The sequence below is a fragment of the Ochlerotatus camptorhynchus genome, unplaced genomic scaffold, assembly GCF_037179485.1.
Source record: "Ochlerotatus camptorhynchus isolate MF236.1 unplaced genomic scaffold, CSIRO-AGI_Acam_v1.1 ptg000193l, whole genome shotgun sequence".
Taxonomy (NCBI): Eukaryota; Metazoa; Arthropoda; class Insecta; order Diptera; family Culicidae; genus Ochlerotatus; species Ochlerotatus camptorhynchus.
The window spans coordinates 3,807,361-3,833,589 of NW_027040683.1; the positions used below are offsets into that span (position 1 = coordinate 3,807,361).

Sequence of the window (26,229 nt, forward strand, 5' to 3'; positions counted from 1 at the left end):
TACACACAATCGAATACACGAAACTCAAAACAACTGTTTCTCAAAACTCTTGGTGAACAAAATTGAACTCTAAGAAAACCACTTCAACTTTAGCGCTTTGCCAGCAATCGTAAATGTATCATTGAAAAAGCGTTGCCAGATGTATTGCCTGTAGCAATGAATTAAAGTTTATTAAAACAAGCAATTGTGAAGTTTGACTCATTAACATGGGTGACTGGATGTATTTAATGGTGAATAAATATCGAAGGATATTTCAAAAAGAAGAAGTAAACAAATTATTTACTCTTTGTGGAACCTTAACATTAATAATCATGTCATGGTCAACAACCATAAACAGTGCCGTACCGTTTTTGGAAACACGGCCTCATATGTTTATTTCTTCAATTTTGTCCCCAGAGCACAACATTTCATGAAATATCAAGCGTCTAATCTCTGAAGAATGATCGAGTAATGCTATAAATCGAATGGAGCTGGTTGCATTTATAGACAGCATAACATGCAAAAATCATCTGTTACCAATAATGGGAAGGCACTGTATTCTTATCTTTTCGAAAATCGTGCAGCCTGTATGTACTGTATTATTTTTATATATTTGTGTAAATAACGTTTTCATTGAGTTTCTGGAAGTTTAAAAAAAACGTGAACTATATTTCTCTAAGAATTGAATTTATTGAATTAATTTAGCCTAATCCGGACCTATCGAACCACCTCAAAAGTCCCTACACAGAAATTCCAAGAAAGCACGTCAACTTACTTTGCTTGACAGTATCGGTTTCAACATTATTTTCATTATAACAATCATGTTGCTATGTGTATATAAGATATTGAGCAACGTGAGTTACTCAGAGTTACTCAAAATTAACTCCGGTTTTACTCATGATCGAAAACTGTCTTGCCCCCAGTTTACAGCCATTGCTTACGTTGGGTGGTGTTGGTCCAGAAAGATTTCCAAGCTACCGTGTGTGAATGAATGGACATGTTGAAAGGCAACAGGAGAATACGAAAACATCACCAAGGGATAATCCATAAACGGAGTAATTAGTGCTTTTACTAGTTTTTCCCTCGTACATTCTAAGTCAGAAATATAGAAAGCACATTTTTGTGACTGAGTTTGAGTAACCCAAGTTTAAAAAAAAAACAATCTCTCAAAATGTGGAATGGTCCTATAGTCCATTAAATGCATTGTTGTGTATCATAATATTGAATGGAAGCACCGTGCATCAACAGGGTGGCCAGCGAACAGGGAAAACCGGGAAAAAGTCGGTAATTTGACGGGAGATCCGGGAAAAATCAATAGACCAACAAAAATTGAAAGTTGAATAATGCTTGAGTTGAATAATGCTTGAGTTTAATCAAACAGATATGTTCTTCAGCTCGAAAATGGTTTATTCGGCTCTTAATGATCTTAAACCTTTGAAATTATTTGACCTTTCGTAAAACTCTCCTCAGAAATCCTTTGCAATTCTGTGCTGAATTTTCGTGAAACTTACTTAAGAATTTATTTTTTTCAGCATTTTTCTTTATTTACGTTAGAAGATGATTCCTTCGGCATTTTTCTCGGATCTTGCTTAAAATTGTCTTCTGAATCTTCCTCAGAACTCCTTGAAATTATTATCAGAAAACTCTTTAAATTTTGTTTATATTTCTTTTTAAATTCTCCTTAAAATTCACCTGATATTATCCTCGCAATCCGCATACAATTCTCTTCAGAATCACATGGGAATTCTCCTTGAAGCTCAACTCCCTTGTAATTCTTCGGGACTTCATCCTAGAATTAATTTAGGATTCTTGTCAGAGCTCGGTTGAATTTTTATCAAGTTCTTCTCAGAATTTTGAATTTTTTAAATTCTATTAAAAATTCTTTTTAGAACCCTGTACATTTGTCCAAGACCACACAATTTTCCAGCGACTGTATTTTTCCAAATCTGGTCTCTTGAAAATTTTCAAAATCCCACGTTTTGACTATTTTTGTCAGTTTCAGTTGTTGGTAAAAAAACAATCATGTTTTTTTTGTTCTAAATCTAGGATAGATTTCCATAAGTCTATCTGAAAATAAATGACTAATAAATGGAATATTCTAAGACTCTAAACACACGTCAAAGCCTCAAAGAAATTAAAATTAAAAAAAAAATTGCTCTTGATAGGAGATTTTTAAAACAATTTCTTAATATAATCTCTCTCTCTCCCTCTCAAATTCGGTATAATGAACCATCCAACCCGATAGCGTTCGGCTATGTGACCTTAAAAAATCCATGACTCTGCTACTTTGTATATTCTAGCGCTTTACAATCATAAGAGAGGACTCGAGTCTAAAAAAGTTATTCGAATTGATTCTAAGTACCTCGAAAATAACATGATATTGCAATCATTATTTTTTCTAAATATTAAAAACCAAGAATATTTTGAGATTTGAACCGATTAGATCTAATTTTGGGTCTACTAAGCACAACCCGTCCTTTGCCTCTATTTTTCGAACGGATTTTTTTTTCTCAAAATGGAATGTTCTCACTGTAGATGCCTTCCAAATTTATTTAACTTTCCGTACGCATCGTAAAATTTGATAAAGAGTAACACATTGTTGAGATACTGTTAAAAAACTAACACTGCTTCTTGACCCCAAACTTGGCCTAAACGCATTGAAACGCAATTGAATTCACTTCGGTCTATCGGATGTTTTTGAAAATAATGGGTGCAAACATTCATATCACACGTTCTTATTGACTTCGTTCGGTAGATTTTGAACAGAAGTATCGTACCAGACGCATAATTGACTTGTTAACGCCGAAATCATGATTTTATTTGATGTTTTCTGCTCGATAGGCCCAGCATGGGCTATTAGGCCGAAATAGCTCTCTACCCTACCTCGAAAATAACGTAATATTGCAATCATTATTTTTTACTAATTATTGAAACCGGGAATATTTTGAGATTTGAACCAGGAAAAAAAACAGGGAATTTTAAAATGAAAATTCACTGACCACCCTGCATCAATCAAAGGCCGTGCGTGCTCTCTCCGAATGCATTTATTTATTTATTTATTTATTTAATTGATTCCATCAACAGGCTTCAATAAGTCCCAATGATGTTAAGTAATACAAAAAACAACATGATTGTCTGTGCTTAAAACTTAAACATTACACTGCTATTCACGGTTACATGTGCCCGAAAATATCGAGGTGAAACTACGGCGAAGCGTCTGACGTGGTACGTGAAAATCGAACACTGAGGCAACTCTGTTGAAAACTCGCTGCAGTCCGTTTATTGCTCCATTCATTCCGTAGTTCGTGCGACGAAAGGGAAGTCTCAGCATAAGACTGTTTCTTAGTGCACGTGGTCGTACATTCAAATCGATTTTTTCGAGGATAGTAGGACAATCGATTCTCCCTTGCAATGTATCGGCAGCAAGTAAAGCCCTTGCAGCGTCTCTTCGGGTCGAAAGAGTTTCCAAACCAATCAGCTGACATCGGCTTTCATAGCTAGGCAAACGGAAAGGATCTCTCCAAGGCAATCGCCGAAGGGCGAAGCGTAAGAATCGGTGCTGGACTGATTCGACTCTTTCAACACAATTGTTGTAGCTTGGATTCCAAACTGCTGAGCAATATTCAAGGACTGATCGGACCAGTGAGGAGTACAATGACTTCAGGCAATAAATATCAGTAAAGTTTTTGGTTATTCTAAAGATAAAGCCTAGTGTTCTGAAAACTTTATCAACGACATACGAAATATGCTGCATATATGTGAGTTGCGAATCCAAAATGACTCCCAAATCCTTCACGTGGCTCACTCGTTCAATTGCTGAACCCAATAGGTTGTAGTTGAAGATGATTGGTTCTTTTATCCGAGAAAAGGAGATTACTGAGCATTTCGCCGGGTTAACTTCCATTCGGTTCAAGGTGCACCAGTCAGCAAAAGCATGAAGCTGGCGTTGAAGAAAGTGACAGTCGGCAATGGAACGAATCCGAAGGTAGATTTTTAGATCGTCAGCATACGATAGTCGAGGTCCGTCAAGCACATAATTCACATCGTTGAAGTAGAGCAGGAAGATCAAAGGTCCAAGGTGGCTACCCTGGGGTATCCCCGATGTAGCAGGATAAGTATCAGATCGGTAATCGCCTATGGCAACCATCAGTTGGCGACCGGTTACATACGATCGAAACCATTGTAATAGGTTACCATTGATCCCAAGTCTGTCTAGTTTAGCAATAGCAATAGCATGGTTTAGCTTATCGAACGCTGCTGACAGATCGGTATAAATCACATCCGTTTGAGCTCGGTCAACCATGCTATCAGTTACATAAGATGTGAGGCATAGCAGATTGGTGGTGGTGGAACGACCTGACATGAAGCCATGCTGATCATCACTCAAAACATGCTTGCAGTGAGAAAGTAGCGGTTCCATTATGACTAGTTCAAAAAGCTTCGATACGGTGCTCAGTGAGGTAATTCCACGATAGTTGTTGACATCTCGTTTGTTTCCTTTTTTGTGAACAGGAAACATGTGAGCAAACTTCCAGCAAGAAGGAAAAAATACCACAGCGAAGCGATAATTGGAACACGTGACAGAGCGGAGTCAATAGACTATCGATATTCTTCTTGAGAAAAACGGACGGGATTCCATCGGGTCCAGGGTTGCAAGAAGATTTCAGCTTGGAAGCAGCTCTTAAAATAGTGATATCGTTGATGTCGATGCCATTTAATGTATCGCCGTGCATTGGAACGTTGCTTGCTGCGAGGTTAACATATTCGTCAGATAGGCTCTCGTCAGTGAAAACATCGGCAAATTTGAGAGAGAAGAGTCGGCAAATCTCCTGATTTGTGGATCCCACTTCGCCATTGAACACCATGGACGATGGAAGACCGGATTCCTTTCGCTGCTCGTTTACATAGTTCCAAAAGGATTTCGGATGTGATCTCATCCTGCGCTGAATTCCCTGCTGATATCGCGAATAGCTTTGGCGACTGATCCGTTTGAATTGATGGTTTAGTCGAACATAATAGCATTTTAATTGGAACGTACGGTACTTGGTGTATTTGCGTAGTGCAGCTCTTTTAGTAGATTTCAGTCTACGGAGCTCCTTAGTCTGCCATGGATGATGAGCTGTTTTCTGGTGACTTATCTTCGGGACATGTCTGTCGATAGTATACGCCAAAATGTGTGAAAACGTTCTTGCGGCTACCTCAACATCGTGATGATCGAGGATGTTTTCCCAGTCCAAGCTGGAGAGCAAGTCTGAGATGCTGCGGTAATCTGCTTTTCGAAAATCGTAGGAAACAGCAACGGGCGTTTCGTCGAAATCGTGAAGTAGCTTGCTCTCCACAGTCACAATCAAAGGAAGGTGATGTGGAGTTGGTTTCACTAGTGGAGCGGGTGCACAGGAGATGAATGGAGCGACATCCTGAGAACTGACGAAACAAAGGTCCAAGCTGCGGTTGTTCTCGTTGACTACATGATTGATTTGCGATAACGTAGACGTACTGTAGCTATCAAGAAGCATAGTGGCTCCACAATGGAACACTTATCGTTCTGGATCCGGATACAGAAACATGCATAACGAAGCTCTATATTTACGCTTTCACCGAGTCCATTCCGAAGTTCAAAATGTTGTTTGGTGAGCAGAGCCGATGTAAATTACGCCTCGCTCAAGAACGAACCCCGCATCACTCATCGTGATGCGTGTTTGTGGAAGTCAAGCTTGAGCTCATATTGATGCTCTTTTGCGCTCTTTGGATTTGATATTATTGCTCTTTATATGTGAGAGATAGATGAACTAGCTCACGATGAATTAGCATCTATACGGCATAATCTGAGTTCAAGGAGTTTAGGCAAGCCTGCATTTTACACAGAAAACCATTCTTGATGATCAATTTTTTTAAATTTCAATATTTTTTTGTGAAAAAATCTGTCTGAAAGTCATTTGATTTGTGCTATTTGGCTTACTACTATGCTATCGTCGGTCGAAGTTGTTCGCTGTGATGTAAGAGGCTCGGTGGCCTAATAGCAACTGTTTTTGCTTACTGAAAATAAATGTTTTAAAGCAATGGTTTTTTTTTTGTAAAAACATTTTTTTTTATATTTTAACGAAAAGTGCAACCTTGGGCTGCAAACAACATATGTGCAAAGTTTCGTTTAAATCGGAAAGGGTCAGTTCAAAAGTAGCATAATTTTTAGCATTGTGGGCTGGAAATCCTCAATTATTATATTCATTCAGGCTGCAACTACATTTCTTGTAAGAATCATATTCAGACGATTTAGCTTATGAGAAATTTTTAAGATCAAACATATTTCTCGTGCGGAACAGCTTGAACCTGAACCCCTCTAAGATCCGATTCAATTTCCAGATCTGCCACAGGTAACAATTTATCCCAAATCATTGCAAATATTTTCAAATTTGCATTAAAATATTTGCGTAAACAACAACGCCCTTTCTTCGACCTTAATTGCCAATCATTCGGTTGGAAAGCCGCAAATGCATCGCTTATCGATTTTCCATAGAACAAATTTGCCGGGAAATTCAAATTCCCACTTAATGACCGCAACATCCCGGACATCATAAACGGATTTCGCTCAGAGCGCCCCCGGGTCTCGGTGGCGGTGGTGGTCGTAAATTCCTGCTGCCATCCACAAAACTAAAATAAACATATTCCCCATTACCGCCGAACGCGTGCACGCGATTCGATCCAGCAAACTATACTTTCATTCATGTGTCGAACCATCATCATCATCATCACACCACACCACACTGCCACACTGCACTGTAGTGTACTGCTGCTGATGGAATCAGTTTTAGTACCGTTAACCCCGCCGCCATCGTTCCTCCTTCTTCCAATGTTGGCGTCTTGCAGACCGAAATAGAATCACAGGTTAAACAGATTGTAAGAATTCGGAATTCTATCTTTGCCTAATTGAAAGTGGGCAGGTGGTGACTGTGGTGGGCGTCGGCGCCCACATGAAGAAAGAATGCTATTTTCAACCCTAGGGAACTATACCATCGCACTTATTCAGGTTTCTCTTTCCCCTTTGCAGATTTTATTTACGTGAAAGACAAAGCGATGTTCCTTGGCTAGATAATTACGGACTGGATCCACAGATACTAAGAGACTTTATACCATTTCTACTTCAGAAAGAAAATAGAGAATATCCTGATTTGTGCCAATTGCCAGGTAAGAGACCGAACGTTCGTAATTACGCAGTGCAAATGATGTAAATTTATAACGTCGTATTTTTTGTTACTCGCATCAACAGACCTCAATGAGGCGACGCTGCTGGAAAACCTGCGGCAGCGCTTTGAGGCTGGCCACATCTACACCTACGTCGGGAGTATCCTGATAGCGGTCAACCCGTTCAAGTTCCATCCCATCTACAATCCCAAGTATGTGCGGCTGTATCAGAACCAACGGATCGGGCCGATCCTGCCGCCGCACATCTTTGCCATCGCCGATAACGCTTACTACAATATGCTGAAGGAGAAACGGAATCAGGTGAGTTGTTTGAAAATTAAACTGCAGGGGGTATTGGAGCAGAAATGGGTGTATTGTTGCAATCACCAACCGTCGAAACGGGTCAATCGTAATTTACAATCTCACTGGAGAAGAGTACACATCTTCCGGTGCTCGTGGTTGACAGAGTGTGTAAAGTTGGCCGTCCTCCTTCTCCTATGTATTGTTGTAGCTGTGTGATTATGCCAGAAACAGGATGAAAATGAGACAACTCTTGTGAACTGACATACGTAAAATAAACGGAAACGAATGGTCAGTGGGTGTATTTTCGCTTATCGCAGGAGTGGGATGAAAACAAAGCAGAAAGTTATGTTTTTCCAATTACAGTATAGCAGAACTATGACTATGTTACATGCCTATGATTATGGAGGGGAGTCACGTTGGTAAGTTTAAAAAAATATCTCAACTGTTCAACGGTAATGGCCTACTTGTTTGTTGAGCAGCGAAATAAACGTTGGGAAACATTTGATATAACGATTGACTATTTTTAAATAGGGTTGAAGCATTGAGATGGCAGAATTGTTCTAGTCTTTGCCTCTAGAAGAAACCATAAATTTGGCGAATCGAAATAAGGGGTGGTTCAAACTATCGCTCAAATCTATTTCAAATCATGTCCTGATAATTCTCTTATAGTTTGAGCTCATTTGGATGCGAACCTCATACTGCACGCATACTGGCCTACGCATTCTGCTAGAGTTCGAGTATAGTTGAAAACCATGCTGATGCTTGCTGCTAATTTTCATTGTTGTATAATAGCTCATTTTGCTATTGGTTTGATCTTCTGCAGCTCAAAAAAAAATGCTGTTGGTTTGATATTTCAACAACTAGTTTTGTTATTATTCAGTTATGATCCCAGAGGTTTTCATCTATTATTTTCGATATTTTAACTCTTATGTCAATCAAACTAATAACAAATTGAGATGATCTGATATTCTTTTTTTTTAAGATACTCTCATCTACTCGCGTTATAGTTTGTGAGCGTGAGGATAATCAGAGTGTTGAACAACTCTCAACTCAATTCAATTTCAACTTCAAAGGAACTTGACATCAGAGCGGTTCCCAGCCAACTGACGAATCGATTTTATTTTTCCTATCCGATTTCCATAAACATCGCATAACCGTTCACTAGAGGCAATGATCCAAGATTGGCCGTCCGCATCGTGCTCTCTTGCCGTGCGGATCTATGTGCTTTTTGCTGAAGGAAGCGTACTACTACCTAAAGCTACAACAAATTTAAACAGCACTTTTCAGTGCACAACCTGTAAAATTTCTACCTTGTTCAACTCTTATTCCTCTTCGATCCTTGTTTGGACCCTACCCGAGGTAATCCTTCTTGGATATCGATTTGGAAAATTCCTCTTCGATCCTTCAGATTCTTAAAGTAATCTGCTTTACAGTCGATTTTGATAAAAATTTACTGCCACCATGGCGCCTAAGCGCAAGAAAGGGGCAAACTCTTGATCCCCTTTCTGATGAAATTAATTTGAGTAATCAATTTGATGTGCTCACGGATGATGAGAATGATCCATCATCCAAGAAAAATTCTGGTAAACTTTCCCGGCTTAATGCCAAGAAGGAAAAGATTCCCCTATTGTGATAACCAGGCATGGAAACTCATTTACATTCATTTCATGCATTCATTTACATTCATTTGCCTCTAACTTTTTTCATCAACAGCAGTCCGCAAAATGATGTACAATGCTTTTGTAGGTTTTGTTATTAGCTACAACTTTTGCTCATAACTTAAATCTGTATCTCTTATGCATCACTAACTAGAGCGGGCAGAACTTGATACTGTTTTTCAGTGAATGTAAAATACATTCACTGAAAAACAGTAGTGACTTCTGTTCGCTCTGGTTCGTCATGCATAATAGATACGGATTTGAGTTATTAACAAACGTTGTAGCTAATAACAAAGCCTATAATAACTCCACACATCATTTTGCGGAATTCTGTTGATGAAAAAAGTTAGGGTCAAATGAATGTAAATGAATGCACGAAATGAATGCAAATGATTTTTCATGCCTGGTGATAACCACTTCCGATTTCCATGCTCTTCGCATGGAACTTTTGAACTTCGTGAAAGTTAAGTTTTCACTACAAATTGGACATCGGGGTGAATACCGTGTATTGGCTGAAACCTTGGACGGATTTAAATGTCTTCTCAAGTATCTTACTGAGAAGCAGCACAATTTTTTTACTTATGACACCAAAACTGAACGTGTGTTCAAGGTTGTCATGAAAGGACTGCCCAGTGGTGAATCACTGCATCCGATCAAATATGAACTGGCAAAATTACTTGGAGTTGTGTCACTCCAAGTAATCAAAATGAAAATGAAATCTCGTCCTGGCGATTCGTGAAGCGGGATTTCTAATGATTTTTATTTAGTTCACTTCAAGTCTAGTGAACTGAACAACCTTAAGGCCTTAGAAAAAGCTAGCCTTATGTTCCATGTCCGAGTGAAGTGGGAACACTTCAAGGAAAACTGAAGGAAATTTCCAAAACCTCACCCAGTGCCGTAAGTGCCAGGGATGGGGTCACGTAACTAAAAATTGCGACATGCCAGCTAAATGCACGATTTGCGGTGATTCCTCTCACGCAAAGGACGACTGTCCTGTGAAGAAAGATCCTAAGAAATTTAAATGTTCAAATTGTAGTGAAAACCACAAATCCAATTTTTGGGAATGTAAGACTCGCAAAGCGATCCTACAATCTCGTTCTAAGCTACAGGTAGTAAACGCTCCACGTTTCCGAACAGGTACAAATTCCTCTGCTGTTAACAACGGTCAGCGAGGAACAAATTCTACATTCTTACCCATAGGTGCAAATATCACCCCTGCTTCAAATTTTTCATCTATACCTACTCCCCTCGCTGCTAACAATGTTCAGCGAGTTAATGGACCTACCTATGCTGCTATTGCAGCGGGTAGAAATCAAAATACTAACCAACGTAATTCTAACGGAAATTTTGACAATTTTGACTTAGGAAGCATTACTGCCCCTAAAATGGAATTTTTACAGAAATCATTAATTGACATGATTGACATGATGCTATTCAAACTGGAGTAAAATTTGCAAACAATATTGTCATGACTTTAAAATTCAGTAATGGATTTTAAAGCATTAAATATTTTAAATTGGAATGCTCGATCTCTTAAAGATTTTTTTTTATTATAGTCACTTTAACACTCTTGGGTTATTCGTGAGTTGTCCGAGGGTGAGATTTGAACTCGTGACTTTGGCGTGAGAGGTATGGATGTTAACCACTACGCCGAGGTCGCCCCCTCTTAAAGATAATGAAGACGAGCTATTTAACTTTTTGAGAGTTCATAACGTGCATATTGCCGTTATAACAGAAACGTTCCTTAAACCTGACCTTAAGGTTAAGAAGGACGCAAATTATTTCTTTATGTTCGTCTTGATGGACCCTGTGGTGGCGTTGCCATCATAGTTCATAGGCGAATCAAACATAAAATTCTTTCTTCATTTGAAACCAAAGTTTTTGAAACTTTGGGAGTTTCTGTTGAAACAAAATTTGAACAACTTACGTTTATTGCTGCCTATTTGCCATTCCAATGCGTAGGCAAGCAAATGATTGTTCTCAAGGGTGACCTTCAGAAACTTACCCGTCATAGGTCTAAATTCTACATTGTTGGTGATTTTAATGCAAAACACCGCTCATGGAATAATGCTCAAAGCAATTCCAATGGTAAAGTTGTGTTTGATGATTGTTCGGCAGGTTATTACACTATTCAATATCCAAACAGCCCAACATGCTTTTCTTCTGCAAGAAATCCCTCAACTGATTTGGTCTTAACTGATTCATGTCGACTTTGTATCCAATTGGTTACTCATGCTGATTTCGGTTCTGGATCACCTTCCAGTAACTTTTGAAATATCCCAAGAAATAATTTCTAATCCCAACAGCTCTACTTTCGATTACCATAGAGCTGATTGGGAGCAATATCGAACATTTATGGAATATAACTTCGATCCAAACATTCCTTTGCAAACCAAAGATGAAATTAATTATGCTCTTGAATCTCTGACTACTTCTATAGTTGAAGCAAGAGCTGCCTCAGTACCAAAATTCGAAATTAAATTCGATTCAATTATAATAGACGACGATCTTCAGCTCTTGATCCGTCTTAAAAATGTCCGTAGGCGACAATATCAAAGAACACGCGATCCTGCCATGAAAGTTATCTGGCGGGATTTGCAAAAACAAATTAAAAAACGATTCTCTACCCTGAGGAACAAATCTTTTGAAAATAATGTTTCTAAATTAGACCCAAGTTCCAAACCCTTTTGAAAACTCACAAATATTTTGAAAAAAACCTCAAAAGCCTATTCCATCGCTTAAAGAAGATGGTAAAATTTTGATCACAAATTTGGAAAAATCTACTTGCTAAGCAATTCGAGAGTTCCCAAAATTTGGGTCTTACTAGTCCTATTGAGAATCAGGTTGCTCGGGATTATCTGAATATTTTCTCTCGGGAAAATATTTTTGATGATTCCTGGGTGACTGATGTGGACGAAGTAAGGTCTATAACTAAAAAGTTTCATAATATTAAAGCTCCAGGTGATGATGAAATTTTCTATATGCTCATCAAAAAACTCCCAGAGAGTACCTTGTCTTTCTTGGTAAAATTATTTAACAGATTTTTCCATTTGGCATACTTTCCTGATAAATGGAAAAATGCAAAAGTTGTTCCAATTTTGAAGCCGGATAAAAATTCAGCTGAAGCTTCTAGCTTCCGTCCGATAAGTTTGCTTTCTTCAATAAGTAAACTTTTTGAAAAGATAATTTTGAATAGAATGATGCTTCACATCAATGCGAGCTCAATTTTTGCAGATGAGCAGTTTGGATTTCGCCATGGGCATTCAACTACTCATCAACTCTTAAGAGTTACCAATTTAATTCGTTCAAACAAATCTGAAGGCCACTCAACTGGAGTTGCTCTTCTAGACATAGAAAAAGCATTCGACAGTGTTTGGCATGAAGGTTTGATTGCTAAATTGAAAAAGTTTAATTTTCCACTCTATATTATGAAATTAGTTCAAAATTATTTAACTGACAGAACTCTGCAGGAAAATTATCAAAATTCCAAATCTAATCGACTACCTGTTAGAGCAGGAGTTCCTCAGAGTAGCATTCTTGGGCCTATATTGTATAACATTTTCACTTCGGACCTCCCTGATTTGCCTCAGGGTTGCCACAAATCTTTGTTCGCTGATGATACATGCATTTCCGCCAAAGGAAGAAGTCTTCGTGTTATTTGCAGCAGACTGCAGAAAAGTTGAAATATTTTCTCTTCTTATTTACATAAATGGAAGATTTCTCCCAACGCTTCCAAAACTCAACTTATAATATTTCCACATAAGCCTAGAGCTTCCTTTTTGAAACCTAGTAGTAGTCACATAGTCACTATGAACGGAGTTCCAATTACCTGGTCAAACCAAGTGAAATATCTTGGATTAATACTTGACCAAAAATTAACTTTTAAAGATCACATTGAGGGCATTCAAGCCAAATGTAACAAATATATAAAATGTTTGTATCCTCTTATAAACAGGAAATCCAAACTTTGCCTGACGAATAAACTTCTAATATTTAAACAAGTTTTTAAACCGGCCATGCTGTACGCTGTGCCAATATGGTCTAGTTGTTGCACTACCAGGAAAAAAGCACTTCAAAGGATTCAGAACAAAGTTCTGAAGATGATTTTGAAGTTGCCTCCCTGGTACAGTACTACCGAAGTACATAGAATTTCGAATGTTGAGACTTTAGAACAAATGTCCAACAAAATAATTAATAATTTCTGGCAAAAATCGTTGCAATCCTCAGTTGCGACGATTAATTCCCTTTATACTTAGATAAGATTTAATCTTAGTTTTTAGTTTTAAGATGTAAATTGTTATACTGACATGCAGGCTTAGAAAAACCTGTTTAAAATACTGAATTGCCAAGGCAGGAACAATGTAGAAACACTTAGATATATATCATAACAATTAAGGCTGGTAAGTTACTGTAGTAACTGGAGCACCTAGGTTAAAATGAAATGTAATTTATTTTGAATTTGGAACAAATAAAGAGTTTAAAAAATCCAAGATTGGCCGGAATTCTGCCATTTTTACTCACGCCCAGGGATGGAAAATCATTTACATTCATTCGTGCATTTGATTACATTCATTTGCCTCTAACTTTTTTCATCAACAGAATACCGTTAAATAATGTATGAAACTTTTGTAGCTTTTGATATTAACTACAACTTTTGTTAATAACTAAAATCTGAATCTCTTATGCATGATGAAATAGAGCTGGCAGAACATGTTATTGTTTTTCAGTGAATGCAATTTACATTCACTGAAAAACAATGGTGGGTTCTTATCGCTCTGATTCATCATGCATAAGAGATACAGATTTGAGTTTTTTACAAAAGACGTAGCTAATATCAAAGCCTACAACAGCTTCCAACACTATTTCACAGAATTCTGTTGATGAAAAAAGTTAGAGGCAAATGAATGTAAATGAATGCACGAAATGAATGTAAATGATTTTCCATCCCTGCTCACGCCTAAATTTTTCAAAATTGGCGTAGTCTATAGTTTTTCAATAAATCAATGTCGAGAACTGTTGAAATTAATTAATTAATTTATTTATTTGTCGTCAATCAGTGTAGACCGTTTTACAATTTTACTTAAACGCTAATTGTTACAATTTTACTTCAAGTACTTGCATAACATTTATATTTTATTATTGATGCCTAGTTAACCTCGTGAAGAAAGTTTTTTAAGCGTACTTTTGTTCATTTTCATTGCGAACTCTCTTCGCTCATCTAAATTAATTAGCATACAACGCGATTCATAAGATGGAAGTGGAAAACTCGTCCAACCCAACTTTCTTAGAGCAAACAACAAGAACTGCTTTTGAATTGATTCAATGCGGTTTACATGTGTATCATGATATGGAGCCCAAACTATGCTACAATATTCGAGAAGAGGCCTCACATCTGCTACGTAAAGTGTTTTGTTTGTGTAGGGATCCTTGAAGTGCAAACTAAAACTTTTAATGAACCCAAGCATGTTGCTTGCTTTGTAGATAATGTTATAGGTAGTGATCAGCAAAAGTTAACTTGGTGTCGAAGATAGCACCTAAGTCTCTGACTTGATAGGATCTTTGGATTGTTTTCTGGCCAAGAATAATTGTGTTGTGTATTACAGCGTGCTTTCTTGTGAACGATATAGAATTGCATTTATTAATATTTAGTTCTAACAAATTTTTCTTACACCATGTGTAAAAAACGTCAATTTCATGTTGAAATATTTGAAGATCAGGTGCTTTAGATATCTCCATGAAAAGTTTCATGTCATCAGCATATATAGACACATGAAGAAATTTAAAAATATGTTCTATATCGTTGACAAATAAAATAAACAGTAATGGACCAAGATGTGAACCTTGTGGCCAGGGCTCTACATTTTCGAAGCTCTAAAATGAACTCGAGTTTTGTTTCTCTCATACAAACGTGTTCAACGCTTCATTTCTATAACGCCTAGCTAGACTATCAGCAAGAAACGAAAATGAAAAAAGAAGCACGCTAAGAAGGAAAGGCTGGCTGTGGATCTTCTGGTCGTTGCTTTGCTCATCGCTTTCAGTGTATGTAACGTCGATTTTCTAGTTAAACGAAACCTCATTATGGCTTTCAATCCCCTTTCACGAACACTCTATCACCGCTCTTTCAATTTGTTTAAAATGCGCTATGTTCCGTTTTCGTTCATTTTTTTTAGATAAATATGTGGATGGAAGATAAATTAAACATATTACGTGTAATCTTCAAGTATTTTCACGTGAGAAATGGTTTAAATATGTTATTTCATTTTCCGTCATATACGTCATGAAACCTCTGTTGATGTGTTTCATGAAAGAGAAAACTATCAAAGTCGAGCTTTTCTTTCGCTCATCCGTTTCACCGAAGCTTGAAAGGAAGACCAATGGAGCGACGGGAGAAAGAGAGACAAGCGATTGAACATTTGTTTGTGCACGCCGACTGAGGTTCTAGAATGCTGCGAAGCTGTTCGACTTTAACAGAAAAAGAAAGCCAGCAGTCTCTTCGTCGCATCCATTTGGTCGATTGAAGCTGATATTGTGACGCCCTGCTTGTGGCACACCAGATGTTACATTAACTATGGTGGAGAGATTTCCTTCAAATCTTACCTTTTGCGTCCGCCTTGATAAGTACGACTCGATCCATTTCAGTAGCCTAGGATTGAAGCCTAATTTGGAAAGCTTAAAAAGCAAGAGTGGTATATTAACCTTTACGCTTTCACTTGTACTTTGTTACCATTACTTTAAAAATATTCAGATTTTTTTTTTATGTGCTTAATGTGATCGAGCATTCAGATAAATTCTATAACAGAAGCGGTGACCCACTGGGTGATGGCGCGGTCTATGCTAAATAGCTGCAGCAAAATAGTGACATGAGCGGGCATCGTTGGCTTTAACTAAGATGAGCGTGTAGACCAGTGCAGTGATATATTTACCATTCCAATTATTAATATCACCAAGTCTACCGACCTTCTGTTCCGTTCCTTCAAATCGCTTTTTGGTTGTCACGGTGAGATCTAGGTGGCTTCTGCTGACCATTGCTCTGCGGGTTTCGATGGCATCGTTTTCGCGTCGATGTCCGTAATCGCTAAGAAGAAATAACCTTTTCGGTTAGATAATGGGCGACCTTGCCTTTGTATACCAACAGTGTCAGAAGGAAGCGCCTGAGTATCGGCACCAATCCCACAAAGTGACCACCAAGCGCCACCATCTCGCAAACCAGAAAGTGGTACAGCCATTGCTACAACCTGCAACAGATCAACCAATCAAATCACCATGTTGCCAGAGTGTATGGTTTAAATTTGGAAAATACCGTGTTGAAAGTTAATCTATATGTACATTTGAAAAATTATGATATTCAAAAACTTAAGCACATTCTTGTCATCATTTTTTTTAGCAACTCGCCAATTCAGATCAGAAGAACATCAGCAAATGCTGATCTTTTAAAACTTCCTGGCTGTCTAGGGAGCATATCTGAAAGAATATCCTGTTACTTATGCAACGTTTCCTGAACATCTACAAAATTTCCTTAAGTTTTAGAAAATTTACTCAAATTTCAAAGTACCTTAAAATTAAACGATGGTTCAAAATCTTCATCTTCAGGAAGTTCATTGAGATTTTTAAAATCTCTGACAAACTGCTATGAAGTTCCTAAACTGAAACGAAGATCCCTGAAGTCTTCTATCTTTACGAAATTCCCTGAACTTTTTCAAAATGCCCTGTACTTCTATGAAGTTATACGCAGTTCCTCGAATTATTACGCAGTACACATAACTTCATCAAAGCTTGCTTCACGTCTACGTTTCTCGTTGATTTTCCGCAAAGTTCGACGCACGAATCTTCCTGAATTTGTGCAGAATTCTCTGAACTATTTCAAGTCCATGAGGTTTTATCAAAGCTCTGAAGTTATAAAAAAATATCCCTGAATAATAAAGAGGTTCCCTGCCATTAAACAATAAACTTCTACGAAGATACCTAAACTTGTATAAAGTTCCCACTTCTACGAAGTTTTCTGAACTTTTCCATGATCTCAGAACTTCAAATAATTTTACTAAATATATTTGAACAGTTCTCAAATTGAAGTACCGTAAAACGGGGTATCTTTGATAATGCGGGTAACTATGATAGTATAATATAAAAATTAAATATACTCGCTGCGCTTTTTCTTAATTAGAAATATTGGTTCCATATTGTAGCTTAGGGTATTTTCTTTGATATCGTATATATTTTTTATATAGTATGTGTTACATATTTTACAAACATATTAAAAAACAATTTTCGTATTTTTCGCCTGTTTGAAAAAGCATTGAACCATCACTGATGAAATGTATTTCCGATATAGCCATCACAAATTCAATGTTGTATTCTTATTGCCTATGATGTTTTCTGATTATATACTCATTGAAAGTTTTATATTTAAAGAACTAAAATGTTTGTGTTTCACGCATTTTTTTCTACATTGATCGAGCATTATCAAAGTAACCCCAAATCAAAATACTGATGTTCGGTCACAAAACAAACAAAAAAAGTAGAAGGGTCTGTGCCTAGGGGCACGAACGGAAGCTTGACGTAGGACCGCTAGTGGACGGAACAAATGTGAACATTTAGTTCTTTGAATTGATCAATCATCAATTATCTTAACTCTTTCCGTTTTTTATTTGTAAACGTATCAAATTTGTAGTATTTATTTCAAAGAGAAAGTTGATGAAGAGAATCCAAGGGACTGTCAACTTGAGTATTTTCGATTCATCTACCCGACTTTAAAAGGTGTATTTTGAATTTTTGTTATTTATGAATTTTTAAGTTTAATGCATTTTGGTATTAAAGTGTATTCAATTCACCCCTCATAGGATTTTCTTCCGAATTATATGAATGGGGCGGGGGCGGAAAGTATCTTTTGTGCAGAATATGTAAAAAAGGAGGGACTTCGAGAGATTGAACTCGTGAGAGCTAATTTTCTCACAAATTTGATTTTATTGGCTTTTGTAGTGATGGTTGAGTAATGATGAGCTGAGCACGAGGAGCTACTGATTCCGATCCTAGCCTAGCGGTGGGACTTCTTCCTCCTTCTCTATGGTTGCTCATAAAGGGCGAACACGAAATTATTGCGACACATTCAACAGGGCATAACTTTTTTACCATTGGGTAAAAATCAACCAAATTTTGCACACTTTCTCATTGATGTGTATTGTGTACATGCTGTCAAACTCGAAGTCGTGTTTTTCGATTCAACGAAAATGGAGGTGAACCAAAGCGAGTTGAGAGAACAAATTCTTTCCAAACACCTGGAGTTTCCTGACCTGTCGCACCGGCAGTTGGGAAAAATGTTGAACATTCATCATTCAACCGTCTCCAGAGTGTTGAAGCGGTTCCAGGAGCGGTTGACGTTGGACCACGGCAAAGGAGCTGGAAGAAAACCGGGACCGGAGAACAAAAAGACGGAGGGAAAGGTGAAGCGGATGATTAAAGCAAATCCCAACGTCTCAAGCCGTGATTTGGCTAAAAAGATCGGCATATCGCAGAGCTACGTCCAGAATGCAAAGAAGAGAGCTGGACTACATACATACAAGGTACAGAACTTCCCAAACCGCGATGAGCGGCAACAATCGACGGCTAAAACTCGGGCACGGAAGCTCTACGAGAAGATGCTGACAAAATATGGCTGCTGTGTGATGGACGACGAAACGTATATAAAAGCCGATTTTAAGCAAATTCCGGGGTTGGAGTTTTTCACCGGCAAGAGCAAGTTCGATGTGGACGAAAAATTTAAGAAGAAGAAAATGTCGAAGTTCGCCTCCAAATATCTCATTTGGCAGGCCATCTGCTCTTGCGGACTGGAGAGTGAGCCTTTCGTGACAAAGGGCACAGTAAATGGCGAGATCTACAAATCTGAGTGCCTCGAGAAGCGCCTTTTGCCGTTCTTGCAGCAGCACGACGAAGCTCCGCTATTTTGGCCAGATTTGGCATCATGCCACTATTCTAAAAGTGTCCTGGAGTGGTATGAGGCCAATTCTGTCCATTTTGTTCCAAAGGACATGAATCCGCCAAACTGTCCGGAGCTGCGCCCGGTGGAGTAGTACTGGGCAATAATGAAGCGGGAACTTCGGAAGAGCAAGAAGACAGTCAAAGACGAGAAGGACATGTTAAGAAAATGGAAAAAAAAACTGAGAAACTGGTACCGGATGACACTGTAAAGACTTTGATGGAGGGCATCAAGCGAAAATGCGTTCAATTTTACACTTAAGGCTCCATCGATTAACTTTTCTTTTGATTTTTGAAGTAAATATATGTATAAAACTACCCTAAAATTTTGGTTTGATTTTAAACATTATAAGAAAATTGGCATTACATTTTCGGTGTCGCAATAATTTCGTGTTCGCCCTTTATGAGCTCCTGCTGCTGCTGCTGAACTGGACACCACCACTTACGGTGATTGAATGAGCACCGTTCAGTGGGACCGCATCGAATTCGATTTTTAAGTCTGTGTTAGGGAATGCGCTGTTTTCAGACATTCGGTGATAATTTTGATCACCATTGCAACAGTTGGACATTTGGTATTTCTCAATAGTGACCTATTGAAAATAAACTAAATGTTCATTTTAGCAGATTGGTAGATAAATTTCCAATCGTTTGGCTTGTTTAGAATTAAAATCTATCTGCTATTGGTCGAAACCTGACCTCTTTTCGTAATGCTGTGCATTTTGGTTTTTTGAAATTGCGTGGATTCTATAGATCCTGTGGAGATCTATCTAGCCCTGATGTAAGTGTTGGTAGAGGGAAAAATGTAAAATTTGCGGGAGACGATGTCTTAACACTCGAAAGCAATTTTGTGAAATAAGAAGTAAAACAAATCCTAGCTAGTTCTGCATGATGATTTTGTTTGATTTTATTTATTTGTAAATGCGCCGGGATATACCAGCTGGTGATTTGTTTATTATGATAACTCCTTACTTGAAAACAGGCAAAAACTCCCAAACAGGCTGCTTTGTCATGGAATACAGTGTGATAATTCAATAATCAATAAATTATCTCAACATTTAGTGGCAAACCATTCATAAATTTTAATGTAAGCGCCGATTGAAACAATCTTTTCGACGTCACTACAAGGGTGATTGATTAAACGAAAGAAACAAATCGTGCGGAATGAAAGCCGAGGAAAAACTAATTGCACTAATATATTTAGGCCTACAATTCCACACCTTTAACAAATTTTTATTTCCTGCCTGAAATACGATCTAAACTGAGTGCTTTATCTAACTGCTCCTATACTATCACCTTAGCTTGGGTCCCATCTCATTGCTCAATTCCGGGTAATGAGAAAGCGGACTCATTGGCTAAGGTGGGCGCTATGGAAGGCGATATTTTTGAGCGACAAATCGCCTTCAACGAATTTTTCTCCATTGCTCGCCAGCAAGTCCTCATCAGTTGGCAACAAAAATGGAATGATGGTGAATTGGGAAGATGGTTACATTCTATTCTCCCACAGGTGTCGAACAAACCATGGTTCAAAGGGTTGGACATGAGCCGCGACTTTATACGCGTTATTTCAAGGCTTATGTCCAATCACTGCTCGTTAGACTCGCACTTCTATCGAATTGGGCTCTCAGGCAGCAATTTATGTGCGTGTGGCAGTGGTTATCACGATATCGAGCATGTTGTTTGGTCGTGTACCTTACACCGTGTTGCCAGATCTGAGTTATCCACATCCCTCAGGGCCCGAGGAAAACAACCCGCGATACCCGTTAGAGATGTCTTGGCGCGCCGAGACCTTGACTATTTGAATTTAATTTATGTGTTTTTAAAACGGATAGATTTGAGGATTTAGAAGTTAGTGTCATCTTGTGTTCTCCCAAGTTGTTAGCTACCCATCGGTGTACCCCCATGTTTGTCTTTTTCATCAGAGTGTCGCCTAGTTCGAGATCAAGAGCACATTGCTCTCCAAACCTTGTGTTCACAATCCCTACCCTGCCATCCATTTGTTACAATTTGTTACCCCTAACCTCGAGATAGCCGCGAGTAATCGGCCCCCGCTTTACTAACGTTAGTTTTAAGTAATTTTGTTATCTAAACAATGAACATCGGCTCCGCAAAGCTACAGCAAATGAGCCTGGAAAAATAAACGAATTATTAAAAAAAAAAAAAAAACAAATTTTTGGTGGCCCTGAAATGACCGTTTTGTAGTGATGGTTGAGTAATTCTGAGCTGGGTGTTCAACACGGATGAGGCTGTCGAGCTGTATGTCGTTTGGAGCAAGGGTGACACGCTTGGCATAGATGACCGACCCGCAGCGACTCACGAAGAGCTACTGATTCCGATCCATAGCATAGCGGTGCAGCTTTTTTTTTATATCTTTATTAAGGAGACTTTCAAGCAAAGGCGCAGCTTCTTCTTCCTTTGATGGTTGCTTATGTGGGCTCTGCAGCTCGCTGCTTGCAGGCAGCCTTTCGTTGTTACTGGAGAACAATTTTCAACGCCACAGGCCGAAAGCACTGCTACTGCTACTGCTGCTACTAATTTCGACAAACGAACACCACCACACAGTGGTGCGGTCGTTGGGAGCGTGTGATTCTGAGTATGGCGATAAGTGTGCAAAATATTACGCAATTCCATCCTCCCTATTCGCACGCACCCGAGGATCGGAGGCGAATGCCACTTCGACTTGTTTCGTCTACTTACTACTCTCTGACGACTGTGCTGGGGAAGCAGCATATGCATGTAGGAAATTGGTGGATTTGTTAGTTAATTCGACGCTCTTGGACAATGCTGGACATTTACCAGTTTTTCAATAGTTTTTTTTTGAAAATTATCGATGCGCAGCCATATTTCTGATCGATTGGTGATAAAATTATTGAAATTGGACCAGGGACAGCTGAGTTATTAACGTTCAAAATCTTTCTTAATTTGTTACATGTTCCATTTTCGGTTTTCACAAAGTGTACCCCCATATAGAAATCAAAGACGTAGTCCTACGTCAAAATGTGCAAATGCTTTAATTTCCGTAAAACAAATTACTAACGAATTAACTCTTGGATTCTCAGTACTTGTTTAAAATATGAAATTTGAAAAATATTCATAGCTGCAAAACATATTTAGAATATACTTTTAAATATGATCAATGTTACCCCGTTTTACGGTACATGTTTGAATTAACTAGTGATGTCAGCTACAGCTTGAAAGGCTGAAAATACTGATGGATGAAGTCACACGAATCAATTTCAACATCGAAGTTTTTAAAGGGCCCTTCGAACTATTGGTTATCTGTCAGCTGCAATCAATTTGATCCACCAAGATCATCCTTCCTTCCTCCTCGCTTTTCAAGCTTATTGCGTATGGCACATTAGCTTATTGCGTGCTCTCAACTTAGTGTTCTAGATGCACTTCCACAGTTATTAATTGAGAGCTTTCGATGCCTGTACCATTTTTGCATTAGTATAATTGTGTGGCAAGTACAATCATACTCTATGCCCAGGGAAGTCGAGAAATTTTCCAACCCGAAAAATGCCTAGACCGGACCGGGAATCGAACCCAGCCACCTCCAGCATGGTCTTGCTTTGTAGCAGTGCCTTTACCGACTGAGCTAAGGAAGGTCCACCAAGATCAATCGGATCCAAATCAGGCTGATCAATATCCCAAAATTTGAGCTAATTTGGTGGCGAACTGATTCTGCATTGGCTCTTTGAAGTTTATATGGGAATTACTATAAGAAAAGTGTGTTTTTTGTCCTCATCGTTCTAGCCCTGCACCATAATGATTTACGGTAAAGTTGTCCATCAGAGCCCCCCCCCCCCTCTTACGTGAAAATTTCCCAGCTACAACTTTGTTCAAAACCACTTTTTAATTGAATGTCAAGAAAATTTGTTATTAATTAATTTCCAAGTTGATAACTTGCTGGTAGGATTAATCGGCTGTTTTCATGGCAACGCTGCATCTTGCCCTTATGACATAATAGCCTCGATTTGTTGTCCTATTATTGAAATATTGTCTGCTGAGTAGTAAATGAACCATGTCAGAAGAACATCATCTTCCTAATCAATTAATAACTAATTATCCTAACTTTCAATTTTACAATTCCCACAAATGCACTTCAAAGGACCAAGTGCAGTATGAGTTCGCATCCTAATGAGAACAAATTTTGTAAGAATGATCAGGAGCTGATTTGAAATCGTTAGAACTTGGTGGAGCTAAATCAATATTTTGAACCATGAAAATTCCATGCGCATGGATCGGTAACAAATAACCCCGCTGGTAATTGGTTCTTAATCGTTTAACTCATCTTCCGCTTGAAATACTTCGATAAAACCACAATCTCTCAACCCTCAAAAACTGAATACCAACTGATTGAAATCAATCAGTTGTACCAGCAACACGAGAATGTGACAGGACTACAACAGTTCTCTGCTGTTTTTTTTTATCACCAACCAGCCACTTTTAGCATGCACGCAGGACGTAGGCACGCTGCCGATCTCCCTGGAGCTCGCCGAGCTTAGCTCATGAGACACAGTACATGTGACACGAATGAGGCACGTAGGAACAAAAAAGAAACGCGAAATAATACGTCTCGAAATGTACCAGGCACCTACGATCTTAAAGAAAGCGTGTCTCTATCACGCGGGATGGATGCACGTGTACATTAACTCTGGTCAAATGCTTTATTAAAATCAGTGTATAGCGTTTCTACATAATTGCCTTTATCCAATGAGTTTAAACAATATGACACAAAATGTATAAAGTTGGTAGCTGTAGATCGTCCTTTAACAAATCCGTGCTGTTTGCTAGTAATTACCGACCTAATCTGTAAGAATACATTGTCATTAAGGGGTTACGCCTACCTGCAAGACCGAAAAAAAGCGAAAGTTTGGATTTTTTTTTTCTCGAAAACGACGCAACATATTGAATATCGGTTTTCTGCCGTTTATTGAACACACATTAAATGGTACATTTATCAGTCGATGCTGTAAAAACGAGGTCCTGGTGCCCCGCACGGCTGCTCCCCGTGGACGATGTTCTAAAAAACGCTTTTTGCGGTGCCAACTGCGGTTTGTGATGTAATCATCTGAAAAAAAACCATGCCAAATCGTTAAGCATGTGTTAAACTAGTCCTTGATCGTTCGGTTTTTAAAAAAAAAATTTTTGACATAATGGCGGCCTTGAAAAGTTGAAGTGCCGATTTTTGATCCTTAAAATTTGTCTTTGATCGGCTGTAAAAAATCGAAATTAAATGATAGACGAAATCCGAACGATCGTGGACTGCACAAAATAGTACTGAACAGAAATCAAAATGAATCGGACGAATCGAATGTATACATTTCGAGAAATTTTTGGCACCGGTTTTGAAAATATGATTCCGAGATAATCGCGTTTAAAGTTTCAAGTTGGGTTTAGTCCACTATAAGTGAATATTTTTGTACGTCGCATAACTTTCACAATTTTAATCGGATCAACTTGATCTTTTGAGGAAATATTCTTGACTTTATATACTTTCGATTAGGACAATAAAAAAAATCGATTTTTTGAAAGTTTGCAGGTAGGCATAACGCTTTAATGATGGATTCGAATAATTTAGGAATGCTTGATAATATAGCAACTCCACGGTAATTTATAATATCAGACTTTTTACCACTTTTAAAAATTTGAATTAAAAATTATTCCTTCCAAATCGGAGGAAGTACACTCGACGCCAAGGATAAATTAAACAGCCAGAACAAAGGCTTTGCTAGCTCCTTCGAAAGTGACTTTAAAAAAATTGGTGGTATACCATCCGGTGCAGCACCTTTTGAAGCATCCAAGGTTTCAAGACCACGTATAATTTCCTTGAGAGTTAAATTATCCACTGCGATGTTCTTCATTGGCTCGGGCAGATACGAAAAATATTGATAATCTCGCTCATTCTCATCATGAATTGTATAAACGTCCTGAAAGAAGTCAGCAAATAAGTTACTAATCTGACTAGGAGTATTGCCCAACCTACTGTCTAATTGCATTTTTGATGGAAAGCTCTTGGATTTTTGCTTTTCTTTAACATAGTTAAAAAAGGATTTTGGGTCTGGCTTACTGTTAGTTTCAATCTTTCTATTGTGTTCTTCATATGCATTTTTTAAATTAAGTTGGTCACAAATAGTAAGATAAAAGGTAAAATTTTCATCATTTTTGTTTCTCTTGTACGCTTTATGAGCTTTCTGCTTTGTTTCTAAGATTTATTATCTGTCTATTGTACCATATTGGTGTTTTTGCATTGACTTTTTTCTTTTGCTTCATGGGCACTGTCTGTTCTAGAATAGATAAATAATAATCTGATATAAATAATCTGATAGAATACATCAACTGCATGTTCTGCATCATGACTACGGATTACTGATGTGGACGAAGTAAGGTCTATAACTAAAAAGTTTCATAATAATAAAGCTCCAGGTGATGATGAAATTTTCTATATCCTCATCAAAAAACTCCCAGAGAGTACCTTGTCTTTCTTGGTAAAATTATTTAACAGATTTTTCCATTTGGCATACTTTCCTGATAAATGGAAAAATGCAAAAGTTGTTCCAATTTTGAAGCCGGATAAAAATCCAGCTGAAGCTTCTAGCTTGATAAGTTTGCTTTCTTCAATAAGTAAACTTTTTGAAAAGATAATTTTGAATAGAATGATGCTTCACATCAATACGAACTCAATTTTTGCAGATGAGCAGTTTGGATTTCGCCATGGGCATTCAACTACTCATCAACTCTTAAGAGTTACCAATTTAATTCGTTCAAACAAATCTGAAGGCCACTCAACTGGAGTTGCTCTTCTAGACATAGAAAAAGCATTCGGCAGTGTTTGGCATGAAGGTTTGATTGCTAAATTGAAAAAGTTTAATTTTCAACTTTATATTATGAAATTAGTTCAAAATTATTTAACTGACAGAACTCTGCAGGTAAATTATCAAAATTCCAAATCTGAACGCCTACCTGTTAGCTGGGGTTCCTCAGGGTAGCATTCTTTTGCCTATATTGTATAACATTTTCACTTCGGACCTCCCTGATTTGCCTCAGGGTTGCCACAAATCTTTGTTCGCTGATGACATAGGCATTTCCGTTAAAGGAAGAAGTCTTCGTGTTATTTGCAGCAGACTGCAGAAAAGTTTAG

The 26,229-nt window shown here is 38.1% G+C and overlaps 1 protein-coding gene across 8 annotated transcripts in view; it reads left to right on the plus strand.

Annotated features, from left to right (window-relative positions):
• The window catches only part of LOC135702474 (unconventional myosin-IXb-like), a 286,641-nt gene that overhangs the window by 162,346 nt on the left and 98,066 nt on the right, over window positions 1-26,229 (plus strand). For all 8 annotated transcript variants that reach the window (XM_065223513.1, XM_065223514.1, XM_065223508.1 and 5 more), the window contains 2 exons: window positions 7,025-7,161; window positions 7,244-7,479. In XM_065223513.1, the coding sequence (XP_065079585.1) occupies window positions 7,025-7,161; window positions 7,244-7,479 (373 nt within the window). The remainder of the gene's footprint in view (window positions 1-7,024; window positions 7,162-7,243; window positions 7,480-26,229) is intronic.